Here is a 13,403-nt window from a genome sequence, read left to right as displayed (position 1 = left end):
CTTTTGTTGCTGGCTAGCTCTTCCCTTCCTCCAAAAGGGGTCCTCAGGCAGCCATTTCTTTACTTCATTCATCAATGATTAGGCTTCTGATTAAAATAACAGTTAACCGGATCTTCTCCAAAACTTACTGCACTAATCATAATTTCTGAAGTATTGGTGCCGTAAACCTACAATTTTTTTTTCTGCTCTAGACCCAGCCTCAGTTTGTCTCTTTAGAGAGGGTATGGGATAAGTCTATAAGTAAATGATGATTTTTTTTTCCCCCCTTAAGTCCCGGATCCCACAGGGTTTTACAGAAGCCACCATTTTTGGTTAGGCAGATCTCCCCAGTTTGAGAAGGGATCCAAGAAGGGAGCCTTCCCCAACACTGGTGACCTCTAGAGAGAAGAGGCCTGTGGGTCCAAGGCCATTACATTGTTTTGACCCCTTTACTCTGCAAATGGTTACTCTGCCCTAGAGAGCTGAGCCTACTGCTCATGCCTTGTTTTTTTTTTTGTTGTTTAATTTTAGAATGCAAGAAATGTCACTGCATATTTCCCTAGAGCCCGCTGGTATGATTACTACACGGTAAGTTTTTCTGATTGTTTCTATACAACCTGGGGAAATGACAGCATGCACAGGCTTTAGAATCTGACAGACCTCAGGTCAAATTCTGGCTCCGTAACCCACTTGTTGTGTGTCTTGGACATGTCACTTTTAACCTTGTAGCCTCATTTTTCTCACCTCCACATGGGGAAAGACCGCTTCCTCACAGAATTGTTCTGAAATGTGTGAAAGCATCTCCTGTAGTGCCTGGCTTTCTGTGGGTGTTCTTTATGTGTTAGTTTTTATCTTTCCTCATACCACCACTATTCACAGTGGTGTAAATGGTGGACACTGGTAAATGCTTGAAGTTGTGCTGGAAGCTATGTTTTTTGTTTATATTCTCCCTGCTAGACTGGAAGTTCGTAAGTATTAGGAGCCTTTTCCCCTCTGTCTTTTTACATAATACCTTCTTTTATAGCATAGATGCCCAAAGAGGAGTTGTTAAATGTACTTTCCTAAGGTAAGCAAGGCCCTAGGCAGTATGTAAAATGTACACAGAGGTATAAGGCCTGACTTTTGTGAGCTGGTGTAATGCAAATGCATTTAGAATGGGGAAGGAACACAGCCTTCTCTGTCATACGACTTTTCTGGGCTAGTCTGAACCCCAGAGACTAAGTTGGGAAACAGTCTTTCATAGAAGCTTCAAGCAGTGTTCTTTCTTTTTTTTTTTTTTTTAATTTTTATTGGAGTACAGTTGATTTATAATGTTGTGTTAGTTTCAGGTGTACGGCAAAGTGAGTCAGTTATACATATACATATATCCACTCTTTTTTAGATTCTTTTCCCATATAGGCCATTACAGAGTATTGAGTAGAGTTCCCTGTGCTATACAGTAGGTCCTTATTAGTTTTCTATTGTATATATAGTAGTGTAATTATGTCAATTCCAATCTTCCAATTTATCGCTCCCCTCCCTTACCCCCGATAACCAAAAGTTTATTTTCTACATCAGTAACTCTATTTCTGTTTTGTAGATCAGTTAATTAGTAGCCTTTTTCTAGACTCCACATATAAGCGATATCATATATTTGTCTTTCTCTGTCTGACTTCACTCAGTACAACAATCTCTAGGTCCATCCATGTTGCTGCAAATGGCATTATTTTGTTCTTTTTTATGATGGAGTAACATTCCACTGTATATATGTACCACATCTTCTTTATCCATTCCTCCGTTGATGGACATTTAGGTTGCTTCTGTGTCCTGGCTATTGTGAATAGTGCTGCAGTGAACATTGGGGTTCATGTATCCTTCCGAATTATGGTTTTCTTTTGTGTATGCCTAGGAGTGGGATTCCTGGTCATATGGTAGTTCTATTTTTAGTTTTTTAAGAAACCCCCATACTGTTTTCCATAGTGGCTGTACCAATTACTAGAGAAATGCAAATCAAAACTACAATGAGGTATCACCTCACACCAGTCAGAATGGCCATCATCAAAAAATCTACAAACAATAAATGCTGGAGAGGATGTGGAGAAAAGGGAACCCTCCTACACTGTTGGTGGGAATGTAAATTGGTACAAGCAGTGTTCTTTTGCAGGGACACAGACAAGTCAGAGTTTGATTTGTTTTTAATAAGTTTATTAATTTAATTCATTTTTGGCTGCATTGGGTCTTCATTGCTGCGCACAGGCTTTCTCTAGTTGCAGCGAGCGGGGGCTACTCTTCGTTGCGGTGTGTGGGCTTCGTAATGTGGTGGCTTCTCTTGTTGTGGAGCATGGGCTCTAGGCACATGGGCTTCAGTAGTTGTGGCACGCAGGCTCAGTAGTTGTGGCTCACAGGTTTAGTTGCTCCACGGCATGTGGGACTGAAACTGTGTCCTCTGCATTGGCAGGTGGATTCGTTTTTTTTTTTTTTTTTTTTGTACGCGGGCCTCCCACTGTTGTGGCCTCTCCCGTTGCGGAGCACAGGCTCCGGACGCGCAGGCTCAGCGGCCATAGCTCACAGGCCCAGCCGCTCCGCGGCATGTGGGATCTTCCCGGACCAGGGCACAAACCCACGTCCCCTGCACTGGCAGGTAGACTCTCAACCACTGCGCCACTTGGGAAGCCCGGCAGGTGGATTCTTAACCACTGGAGCACCAGGGAAGTCCAGAGTTTGATTCTTGAGGAAGAATCGTAGGTAGTGTCCTCCTCTCCTGACTTTTCTGAGCAGAGCAAAGCAGCAAACTAGAAATACAGCAAAAGGATAACAGCAGGAGGACAAGAGGCAGAGCGTGCTCTGGGCCCTTTCAGCCAAGCCATTTGTAGTGGGACTGGGTGAAAACCCTGCAAGGACAATGGAAATTTTGTTCCTTCTCTTCTCTGTCTTATGGAGCCCTGAGTCCTCCCTGACACGCCCTTTTTTCCTGAGCTGGATCTGTCCCCTGGTCGGCAGGTTAAGACTGCTCTGTGCTTCCCAGCGAGGGCTTTCTGGGAGGGAGCAGCCACCTTCCTTTAAGTGAGTGAAGCCTTTGTCCTGAGTTTGCATGTTGACTGGCTTAGTCACTAACAGGCAGTCACTCTGAGTACACTGAGGCTCCTGGGTGCGGGGCCAGGGCCAGGGTGAAGCAAGTAATGTGCCTAGGGCACACGGTTTAAGGAGGCACTCCTTTTTAAGGCGGCCCCTGTGTTTGCAGGACGCTGACAGTAAGTGCCTTCTGAAATGGTGCATCCTAGGCACCTGACACATCTCACTCTAGTCCCAACCTTGCCCAGGTGCAAACCACCTTACTGAGCTCTGGGTGTGGTATATACTGGAAAAGTTTCCCTATGGAGTTCACCATCTAATCTGGAGCTAATATTTGCATGTTATAAACACTAATACATATGTACATAATTATATATACCATATAAAAGAAAGTGGAGTGTGAGGGCTATCAAAGAAGAGAAAAGTTTCCTGGAATTGCTGGTTTTATACATGGCTTTTAAATAGAAAATAGCTTTTTTTTAAACATCTTTACTGGAGTATAATTGCTTTACAATGGTATGTTAGTTTCTGTTTTATAACAAAGTGAATCAGTTATACATATACATATATCCCCATATCACTTGTGTCTCCCTCCATCCCACCCTCCCTATCCCGCCCCTCTAGGTGGTCACAAAGCACTGAGCTGATCTCCCTGTGCTATGTGGCTGCTTCCCACTAGCTGTCTATTTTACATTTGGTAGTGTATATATGTCCATGCCACTCTCTCACTTTGTCCCAGCTTACCCTTCCCCCTCCACATATCCTCAAGTCCATTCCCTAGTAGGTCTGTGTCTTTATTCCCATCTTGCCCCTAGGTTCTTCATGACCATTTTTGTTTGTTTGTTTTTTAGATTCCATATATATGTGTTAGCATACAGTATTTGTTTTTCTCTTTCTGACTTACTTCACTCTGTATGACAGACTCTGGGTCCATCCACCTAACTACAAATAACTCAATTTCATTTCCTTTTATGGCTGAGTAATATTCCATTGTATATATGTGCCACATCTTTATCCATTCATCTGTTGATGGACACTTAGGTTGGTTCCATGTCCTGGCTATTGTAAATAGAGCTGCAGTGAACATTGTGGTACATGACTCTTTTTGAATTATGGTTTCCACAGGGTACATGCCCAGTAGTGGGATTGCTGGGTCGTATGGTAGTTCTATTTTTAGTTTTTGTTTGTTTGTTTGTTTTAGGTACGCGGACCTCTCACTGTTGTGGCCTCTCCCATTGCGGAGCACAGGCTCCGGACGCACAGGCTCAGCGGCCATGGCTCATGGGCCCAGCCGCTCCGCGGCACGTGGGATCTTCCCAGACCGGGTCACGAACCCGTGTCCCCTGCATCGGCAGGCGGACTCTCAACCACTGCGCCACCAGAGAAGCCCCTATTTTTAGTCTTTTAAAGAACTTCCATACTGTTCTCCATAGTGGCTGTGTCAATTTATATTCCCACCAACAGTGCAAGAGTGTTCCCTTTAAATAGAAAATAGCTTTGATTGAGTCTTTCAACTTTTTTTGTTTCTTTTTGAGACAAAACAAAACATAGGAAGCCAAATGTTGATGGAACAAGCCATTTAGAAAAACATAAAATTTTGATGTTTAATTAGAATCAAGTAGTTTTGAGTAGTTTCATCAGAGGCTATCTGGCCCACAAAGTGTAAAATATATCCTATCTGACCCTTTAAAGGTGAAATTTGTTAATCCCTATTCTAGAGGATACACAAAGTGTATGAAACCTATTTCACCATCTGGTCATGTGAAAAGGAACAAGTTAAGGAACCTACTGTATAACACAGGGAACTCTGCTTAATACTCTGTAATAACCTAAATGGGAAAAGAATTTGGAAAAGGAATAGATACATGTATTTGTATAACTGAATCTCTTTGCTGTATACCTGAAACTAACAAAACATTGTTAATTAATTATACTCCAATATAAAATAAAAATTAAAAAATCATTCAAGGGCTTCCCTGGTGGCACAGTGGTTGAGAGTCCACCTGCCGATGCAAGGGACACGGGTTTGTGCCCCGGTCTGGGAAGATCCCACATGCTGCAGAGCGGCTGGGCCCATGAGCCATGGCCGCTGAGCCTACGCGTCCAGAGCCTGTGCTCCGCAACGGGAGAGGCCACAACAGTGAGAGGCCCGTGAACCAGCAAAAAAAAAAAAAAAACCTTCGATATAAGGAACACTGTGGAATATTAAAATATAGTGTAGAAATTTAGAGGAAGAAGAAATGCAAGTATACTGGTTAAAGGATGGAAGATATCAGAGGAATATGGACTGGAAAGGTACCCTGAAAGACAGATGGGGTGCCAAAAAATTAGCAAAGTAAAAATCCCTCCACTGGTAAAAATTCAAATATTGGAAAAGGGAAAACGGAAAGTAAAATTCACCATTCTCCCTGTCTCCCAATCCTTGGTCCCCCTTCTAAAGCTAACCCCCATTAACAACCTGTTATATATCTTTGCTGATAAAAATTTGTGCATAGATTAGCATATGTGTATTCTTTTTTTATTTACACAAATAATATCTTACTGTGCATACTATTAGACCCCTTGATTAATTCACCTAATAACATATCTTGAAGATCTTTGTATGTCAGCACTTGAAGCTCTTCCCCATTCTTTTTAGGAGCTGTGTTATGTTCCATTGTATGGAATCATTTAGCAAAGCACCTCAGTTAGGATTTTAATTTGTTTTCTTGTTTTCTTTTTATAAGTAATGGTGCAATTCTGTAGGAAATATCACGGAACATATATCTTGGTGTAAGTTTTGGTCAGTGAATTTGCTGGGGTAAAGTATTTGACATTTTGACAGATGTTGGCAGATTGCTTTCCAAAAGGTTTTATCAGCACCCAGTCCCACTGACAGTTTACAGAAATGTCAGTAAAATATACTCAATACTTTAAAAGATGAAGAGGAAGGATGTATTTCAGATGTTAGCAAAAGCATGGAAAAATTTGCACCTGGTAAATAGAATGGAAACTTAGGCTCTCCACTTGGAGCAGATGATTCAATCAGATCCTGTTTCTGAACTGGGTTTCTTTGTTGTCACACAGGTTATTATATGCTTTAAGTGAGGTAGGAATTTATGTATAGTTCATATAATTCCTGTTTCTACAGTACCTAAATTTTCACCTCTTCCATTCAACAGAACATTGTTAAACCTAAATTTCCATCTTGTCTGTTCAAGAGAGCATGTCTTTCACGTGCTCCACTCCCACCCATCACCCAGTGGTTTTCTGAATTTCTAGCCAGAGAAGATGCTTACCACAAGAATCCTTAATAAAAGCTGGCAAAATTTCAGAAACAACTTACATTCCCATCAGCACTTGATAAGAGTGTTCATTTCCCTAAGTCATTGTCAGCTTTGAATATTCGTTTTTTAAAATGTTTATTTTTATTTATTTATTTATTTATTTTCTGGTACGCGAGCCCCTCACTGTTGTGGCCTCTCCCGTCGCGGAAAACGGGCTCCGGACGCGCAGGCCCAGCGGCCACGGCTCACGGGCCCAGCCGCTCAGCGGCATGTGGGATCCTCCCGGACCGGGGCCCCTGCATCGGCAGGTGGACTCTCAACCACTGCGCCACCAGGGAAGCCCCTAAAAAGAAATTGTAAGGTGCAATCTAGGAAACTACCCAGAAAGCAGAACAGAAAGGGAAAGAGATAGAAAGCAGGAGAGGGAAAAATGAGAAAGTCCTACTTGTCTTGAGAGCTACCACTATAGCTTGTAGACTGTTTGGGAGCGGGAGAGGCATGGAATTACTCTGACTTGGCTTACTGATTACCTGTTTTAGTGCAGATTAAGAGCAGACGGTGTGTGTGAATTAAAGTTTTGATGTACTTCACTCGTGGCCATTTTGTTTATTTGTTTACAGCGTAGAATATATATCGGAGTTTTAAAACAGTGCTTCTCAGTCATATTCAGCGACTACGCAGCTGATGAAAATGCCCCTTTACAAAGTCACACTGGGTTGTCATTTCTTATTTTAATAATGCTGCTTTTAGATTTGATCTTATAGTCATGTCTTTATCGATATTTTAACAGGAATTTTTTAGGCTAGCCTGGTCAGAAACTATTTAAAGGAAACAAGCCTGTGACTCATTAGGTCCTGGAAGGGAAATCATGAGAAGGTAGCGTATCATATTTAGCCACAATGTATAGTAGAATGAAAAAAAAAAAAATTGAGAGAAATCAAGAATTTGGTAGAAATATAACTGACGGTTTCACATGTATCAATTTTCACTTGAAGGTAGGACAATCAATGGAGGAAAAGTCCAGCATTCGTAAGATACTAGAATAAAGTGTCATTAGAAAGCATATAACTCAGTTTTATCATGATATCAGTAAGAAAACTGAAAAAGCCCAGAGATGTGGGCTGGAATTTGTATTAAGTCCTATAGACTTATAGACTTATAGACTCCTGAGGCCCCCTGAGGCAGGCCCACGAAACAGAGTCCACCCCTGCGAATGTGATATAGATTGAATCTGCATAAAATGAACACCGGGGACCAAAAGTGAAGAAATGTGATGGCAGCTGTGCTCCTTACCTCTAAAGTGGTGATTCTCAAAAGGAGGGACCTACCTATCAGGGGACATTGGCCATGTCTGGAGACATTTTTGGTTGTCACAGTGTGGTGGGAAGTGGGGGAGATGCATCTAGTGGATGGACACCGGTCAACATCTAGAAATCACAGAACAGTGCCCACAGCACAGGGTTATCTGGCCCAGAACGTCCACAGTGCTGAATTCGAGAAACCTTGCTCTAGGCTGAGAACGTGTGGGAGGACGGTTTCTTAGGAATGGAGGCTTATGGCCTGGGGTGAGAGATGCTTCTCCCTGTCACAGGCAAGATCAAGATGTGAAACATAAAGGAAGATGTAATGAGTTAAAGATAAGGATTTGTGAAGTAAGGCAGTTCACTTTAATTATTTCTGTCAAGTAGGAGTCAAAGATGTTAGTGAGGGTAGGGTGGGGGGCAGTGGAGGGAGACGGAGGCGGAGAGGGGACAAAACAAAGGGAACTTGTCTTTGGGGGAGTGAATTGGGAGCTGAACAGAAAGAAAGAAGCCTCGCTCAGCCTCCTCTAGCAGTGCTTCCTACGCAGAAACAGGATGTGGGGTAAGGGTAGGGTGAGAGGCAGCTGTGATCTCATGGGGTGTGTACAGCAGAAGCCCCCAAAGACAAGAGACCCTGACGTGATGCCCTGGCAGCAGCTCTCGATCCCGTAGAGCAGCTGGGCGAGCGTGGAAAAGTGTGATAACAGGTCCTGAACAGGCAGCAGGTTCTGAGCGTGGACAAGATGTCTGGTAAATGCATCATTTGGGCAGATGTGTTCTCTCCATCACCTTCTTCTGGCCCACAGGGTGTGGACATTCAAGCCCGGGGAGAGTGGAAGTCCTTGCCAGCGCCTCTTGACCACATTAATCTTCATGTCCGTGGGGGCTACATCCTGCCCTGGCAAGAGCCTGCACAGAACACCTACTTAAGGTGAGGGAGGGCGCCACATTTCTCCCTTCCACGCCAGGCAGCCCAGATCCAGGTGACGCCCACCAATCTGTAAACCGCACCCTCAGGCCCCAGAGCACTTTTACTAAACAGTTTGGTTTGCTTGCTTGCTTGCTTACTTGTTTGTATTTTAGCCTTTTTTGGATTCTGTACTCTGAACAATTCTTAATTACCAGCTATTTTAGATCTAAGTGGGTGTGCTATTAGGTCTCATTAGTGACATTTGAGGTGGAAGTAAAACAGGAGAGCAACCATGGTTCATGCTAGTTTTAAAAGACTGGATTATAATTGACTCTTTGCTAAGAAAATTACTGCTGAAAAATTGTGTAAGCCATATGGCAACTGAGGCTGAGATCCCTTACATGCGAGATTTTAAAATTCTAGACCTAACCTATAGCCTATGTATTCTAGACCTATATAATAATTGATAATAGCCGACAGCAGGTGAATGCTTGCTCTGTGCCTAGAACTGTACTAATATGGAGATTTTTATTTGGAGATTATCTATTTTTCCTAACAAAAGGAAAGATAAGCCCTATGGTGTAAGTACTGTTATCATCCCCATTTTTCAGATTAGCAAAGAGAGGCTTCAGGAGGCTAAGTGATTAACTCAGAGTCACACAGTTAGTAAGGAGTTAAGCAGGGACTAAAATCCATGTATGTCTGATGTCAGACTAAAATTCTTGGAGCCCTACTCATTTTATCGCAAAAATTCTGTTGAAAACTGAAGAACTTAGGACATCTGTAAACAGAACTCACGGTACATGTGGACATTAGGTCATGAAAAAAGAAAGATTGAAGCACTAGGCTTTTCCTTACAGTGGAGAAAGGAAGGAAGCCAGTGAGTTTGCTTGTAACTTTTTGTAGAGATTGTAGATCTCCTATGAGCTTATACAGCCTTAAAGGAAAATTCCCTTTGATTCATTCATTCATTCCTGACATGAAGTCGTAGAGCTTATGGAGACAGAACTAGAACTAGATCCCAAGTCTCCAGAATCCCAGTACCCAGTCTTTATATCATGAATCACTTCCTTTATGTTTTTATGAAGAAGCTTGGTTTGTGGCTGTGGCTTTGTTTTTACCCAAAGTCTCTTTCCTCTGTCATTGCAGCCGTCAGAAATTCACAGGCTTCAAGGTTGCCTTGGATGATGAGGGGACTGCTGAAGGTTGGCTCTTCTGGGATGATGGGCAAAGCATTGGTGAGTAAGGGCCACCTCGGATTCATTCATGTCAATACCATTGGCTAGGTTCCTGGATACCTTATAGGGCTGCTATTTCCTTTTCTGTGTTAAGACAATCGTGCACTTTTAAATATAGCCATTTGTTACTTTTAAGTGTATAATACATGATCCTTGTGCCTCATGCATATGAAGCTTAACTCTGAATCTCTCACCGTTATCCAGCTGTCCTAATCCACTGTGGAAAACAGCAGTGTAGGAGCCATAGGGGGAGTTGCTTTGTAGCCAACTGAGCTATACTCCCATATCTGGTTTATGTTCAAGGGCACGTTCCCTAATTACATGTCCCAGTGAGAGAGGCAGTGCCTCTATCAGCTGTGCTATTTATTGGGGGGAATCTTCCATTAGGAGTTTACAGGAATTAGTAACCTCTCAGGAGGATGTCTCAAGCACCATTAGTAATTTCTAGGCCCAGTGATACCCAATAGAACTTTCTGCAGTGATGGAAATGTTCTATATCTGTGTTGTCCAATATGCTAGCAAGTAGGCATATGTGGTTATTGAGCACTTGAAACATGACAAGTGCATCTGAGCAACTGGAGTTTAAATGTTATTTAATTGTAATTAAGTTAAATTTAAATAGCTACGTTTGGCTAGTGGCTCCTATCTCAGACAGCACAGCTCTAGAGGATAGCCAATGCCTTCTGACCGAGTGACCAGCAACTTAGAAAGAGGCAAGTGTATGGGGAAGAGTGAGAAAGCCACCGAGGTAGGGTGTGGGGCGGGAGTACCTGTAACAAAGCTCTGGCTAGTCCACCTTTAAGGATATTCTCCCTGGACCTGCGGCATAAATTAAGGATAAAGGACAAAGAAGTCTATTCTCTGGAGATGGCATTTAAAAAATTGCCTAAGACCTCTCAAGATAAACTGACCAATTACACACCAGTCTTGGTGTTTGTGATGTGGTGTGCATGCACGTGTGTGCAGATATGTGAGTCTCTAGCAGAAGGAGTCTGGAGATTCCGAGGTGACTACCAAGATGTTGGGAATCACAGACCACAAGAAAGAGAAGTGGACTAAGTGTGGTGTTAGAAAACTGTACTATATGAGGCGACTCTCTTAGACAGAGGCATCTGTATACACTCACTTCAAACATTTTGTGTAAACTGAGGTTGGAGCCAGAGTCTGACTAAATCTCCCAAAACGGAACTCTGTAAAGAAGAAAAATAAGATAAAAAACCCAAACAAAAATCATCCCTACTTTCTCAACCAAGGTAACCAGGTAAGCAATTAGAATTCTAGAGCATGTTCCAGATCATGCTTACTTTGTTCTTTGTTTGCAGATACCTATGGGAAAGGACTCTACTACCTGGCCCACTTTTCTGTCAGCCAGGTGAGTGTGACTGGGACTGTGAAGGGAGAATATAGAATTCTACTAGCTTACGAAGATGCTGGGAATCATGACATAAATCCACCTAGAATTCCTTCACTGTTCATCTTACTAATTTGCAACTTCCCCATCCTCTAGACTTCAGATAGAGATATAATATGCTCCCCGGAAGTCTTCTGTGATCAAGCCCATTCATATTTCATCAGTAGCTTATTCCAGTTCACCAAGCACGGATGGACAGGCTGTTTTGATGTTTCCTAGCCCTTGTTCCTATGTCACCTTGGAACGGTCAGCGTATTTTGTGACTTCCTCACATGTGGAATATAAGGTTCCCAATAGCTGAGATTCTTTGTCTTCCTAGAATTGGGATGATTCTAGAGACCCTGCCAGGGCTTAAGCAATGCAGGTTTGGATGGTAGTTGACAAAAGGAAATAGAATGCTAAAATCATGGTCTCACTATGCAAGGTCACAAGAAGGGGGGGCTCTTAAGTTATCTCACTTCATGGTCTACATTTGCGCCTAAAAAGAGGTTGTGAAAAATTTGAACAAATTTTGCTGTTTTTCCCCCCTCTGGTTTCTTTTATCTCCAATTGACAGAATACAATGCACAGTCATGTAATTTTCAACAAATACATCAGCGATACAAACCCTTTGAAACTGGGCTACATTGAGATCTGGGGAGTGGGCAGTGTCTCCGTTTCCGGTGTCAGCATCTCTGTGAGCGGCGTGGTTATAACACCCACCTTCTCCTACAACTCTACAACACAGGTTTGTGACCAGTGAAAAGTCCAAATGGTATTTCCCAACCCTGAGCTACCTAGGGCAGTTCCTTCCTGCTTCCCTTCCAGATGATACCCTCTCCTGCAAAGCCCTTCCCGAATCCCTCTGTGTTCCGTGTGTCAGAGAGGACAGCACGGAGATGAAGGGAAAATTCAGGGTTTATCATCATTTGGAATTGATGGTCTGGATCCTTACTTGTCATGTACTCTTGTCTGCAAACCTATGTAAAACTTTGTCTTTGCCTCAGAGATCTACTTCTCAAACAGCTTGAACTACCACATTTCATCAATTATAAGACACCATCAGTTAAAATTTGCTCCTTTATTTCCCGTGCCACAAAGAAAGAAAAAGTCTTACAAAAGTATGATTCTATGTTTTCCTATCACTTAAAACTTCTATTTTAAAAATATAGAAAGCTTTACAAAATTTCTTTAACCAAAGATTTTTATCATTTTACTATGATACTACAGAGGAAAATGTTGGGTGGAGATACGTGGACATTGATAAATCTGCATCAAGGTAATTTAGGAGAGGGAAAATCTAAATGTGAAGAAATATTAGAAACATCTTAACTGTTTTATATCATTTAAGTTTTTCTTTTATTATGTAAATTTCTAGGTAAATATTTTAAATTATTTTATTTGATTTATTATCATTTAGAAGAAAAATATGTGGCCCGAATTGGTTAAGATATTTCCTCTGAACTGTCAAAGGTGTTGGTGATACATCATTTCATAAACATTCTTTCACTGCTGTCAATGCAGTTTACTCCAAAGCCACTAAGATCCTTTATACAAGTTTTCATCGTAGCATATTTTTTTGATTTTACTGTCAGCCAAGATACATATTCCTTTCTAAAATGATTCTTAAGTGGTTTACAGTCCATCCATTCGTAACACCAGTAGAAGCAATGAAGTTCCCACGTGTACAAACCGTTGTCAGGAGGGCTACTTGTTCGCAGTAATTCCAAGCCTGTTGATTGTAAGACACATTCTGATTTCATGAATGTTAAATATGTGAAAAATCTGCACATTGGGTTTAATGCAGTGTTGTGGTTCCAGTACCTAGCCTCATGGTAAATGGGCTCTTTCCTTGTGTGCTTATTTCTTGCTTTTTTCAGAACTTTCTTTTTTCATAATCCTTCCTGATTACAAAGCCTGAAATGCAAGTTTTCCTTCATTTTGTATTTTTTATTTGTTTCCTCATTTTTGTGGTTTTCTTGTCAACCAACTTCCCCAACTCGACCAAGAGCTTATAAAGGACTTTGCCCAATTGTGTTGCTGACAAACAAGCTAACTACTGCACATGCGGTGAAACTTTATGGAAAGTGTTTGCCTAGAAAAAAACACTGAAATATCAGACTCTTACTGGGCAATCATCAAGGCGCCATAAGGGAAGAGGAGAAGCAGGCAATAAAAGGAGGGCTCCGAGGAGATTTTCTCCAATTTGTGCCGCTGTTTCTCTGCAGTGGTTGTGTATTTCATTATTTAGGGTCTTGTTGTCTTTTC

At 41.9% G+C, this 13,403-nt stretch overlaps 1 protein-coding gene across 2 annotated transcripts in view; it reads left to right on the top strand.

Moving 5' to 3' along the window:
* The window catches only part of MGAM (maltase-glucoamylase), a 104,149-nt gene that overhangs the window by 89,562 nt on the left and 1,184 nt on the right, over positions 1–13,403 (top strand). For both annotated transcript variants that reach the window (XM_032642646.1, XM_032642647.1), the window contains 5 exons: positions 511–567; positions 8,404–8,528; positions 9,657–9,745; positions 11,068–11,117; positions 11,713–11,883. In XM_032642646.1, coding sequence (XP_032498537.1) covers positions 511–567; positions 8,404–8,528; positions 9,657–9,745; positions 11,068–11,117; positions 11,713–11,883 — 492 coding nt within the window. The remainder of the gene's footprint in view (positions 1–510; positions 568–8,403; positions 8,529–9,656; positions 9,746–11,067; positions 11,118–11,712; positions 11,884–13,403) is intronic.

Source organism: Phocoena sinus, chromosome 9 (assembly GCF_008692025.1).
Source record: "Phocoena sinus isolate mPhoSin1 chromosome 9, mPhoSin1.pri, whole genome shotgun sequence".
NCBI classification, from domain to species: Eukaryota; Metazoa; Chordata; class Mammalia; order Artiodactyla; family Phocoenidae; genus Phocoena; species Phocoena sinus.
This window is presented reverse-complemented; position numbering and strand designations above follow the sequence as displayed.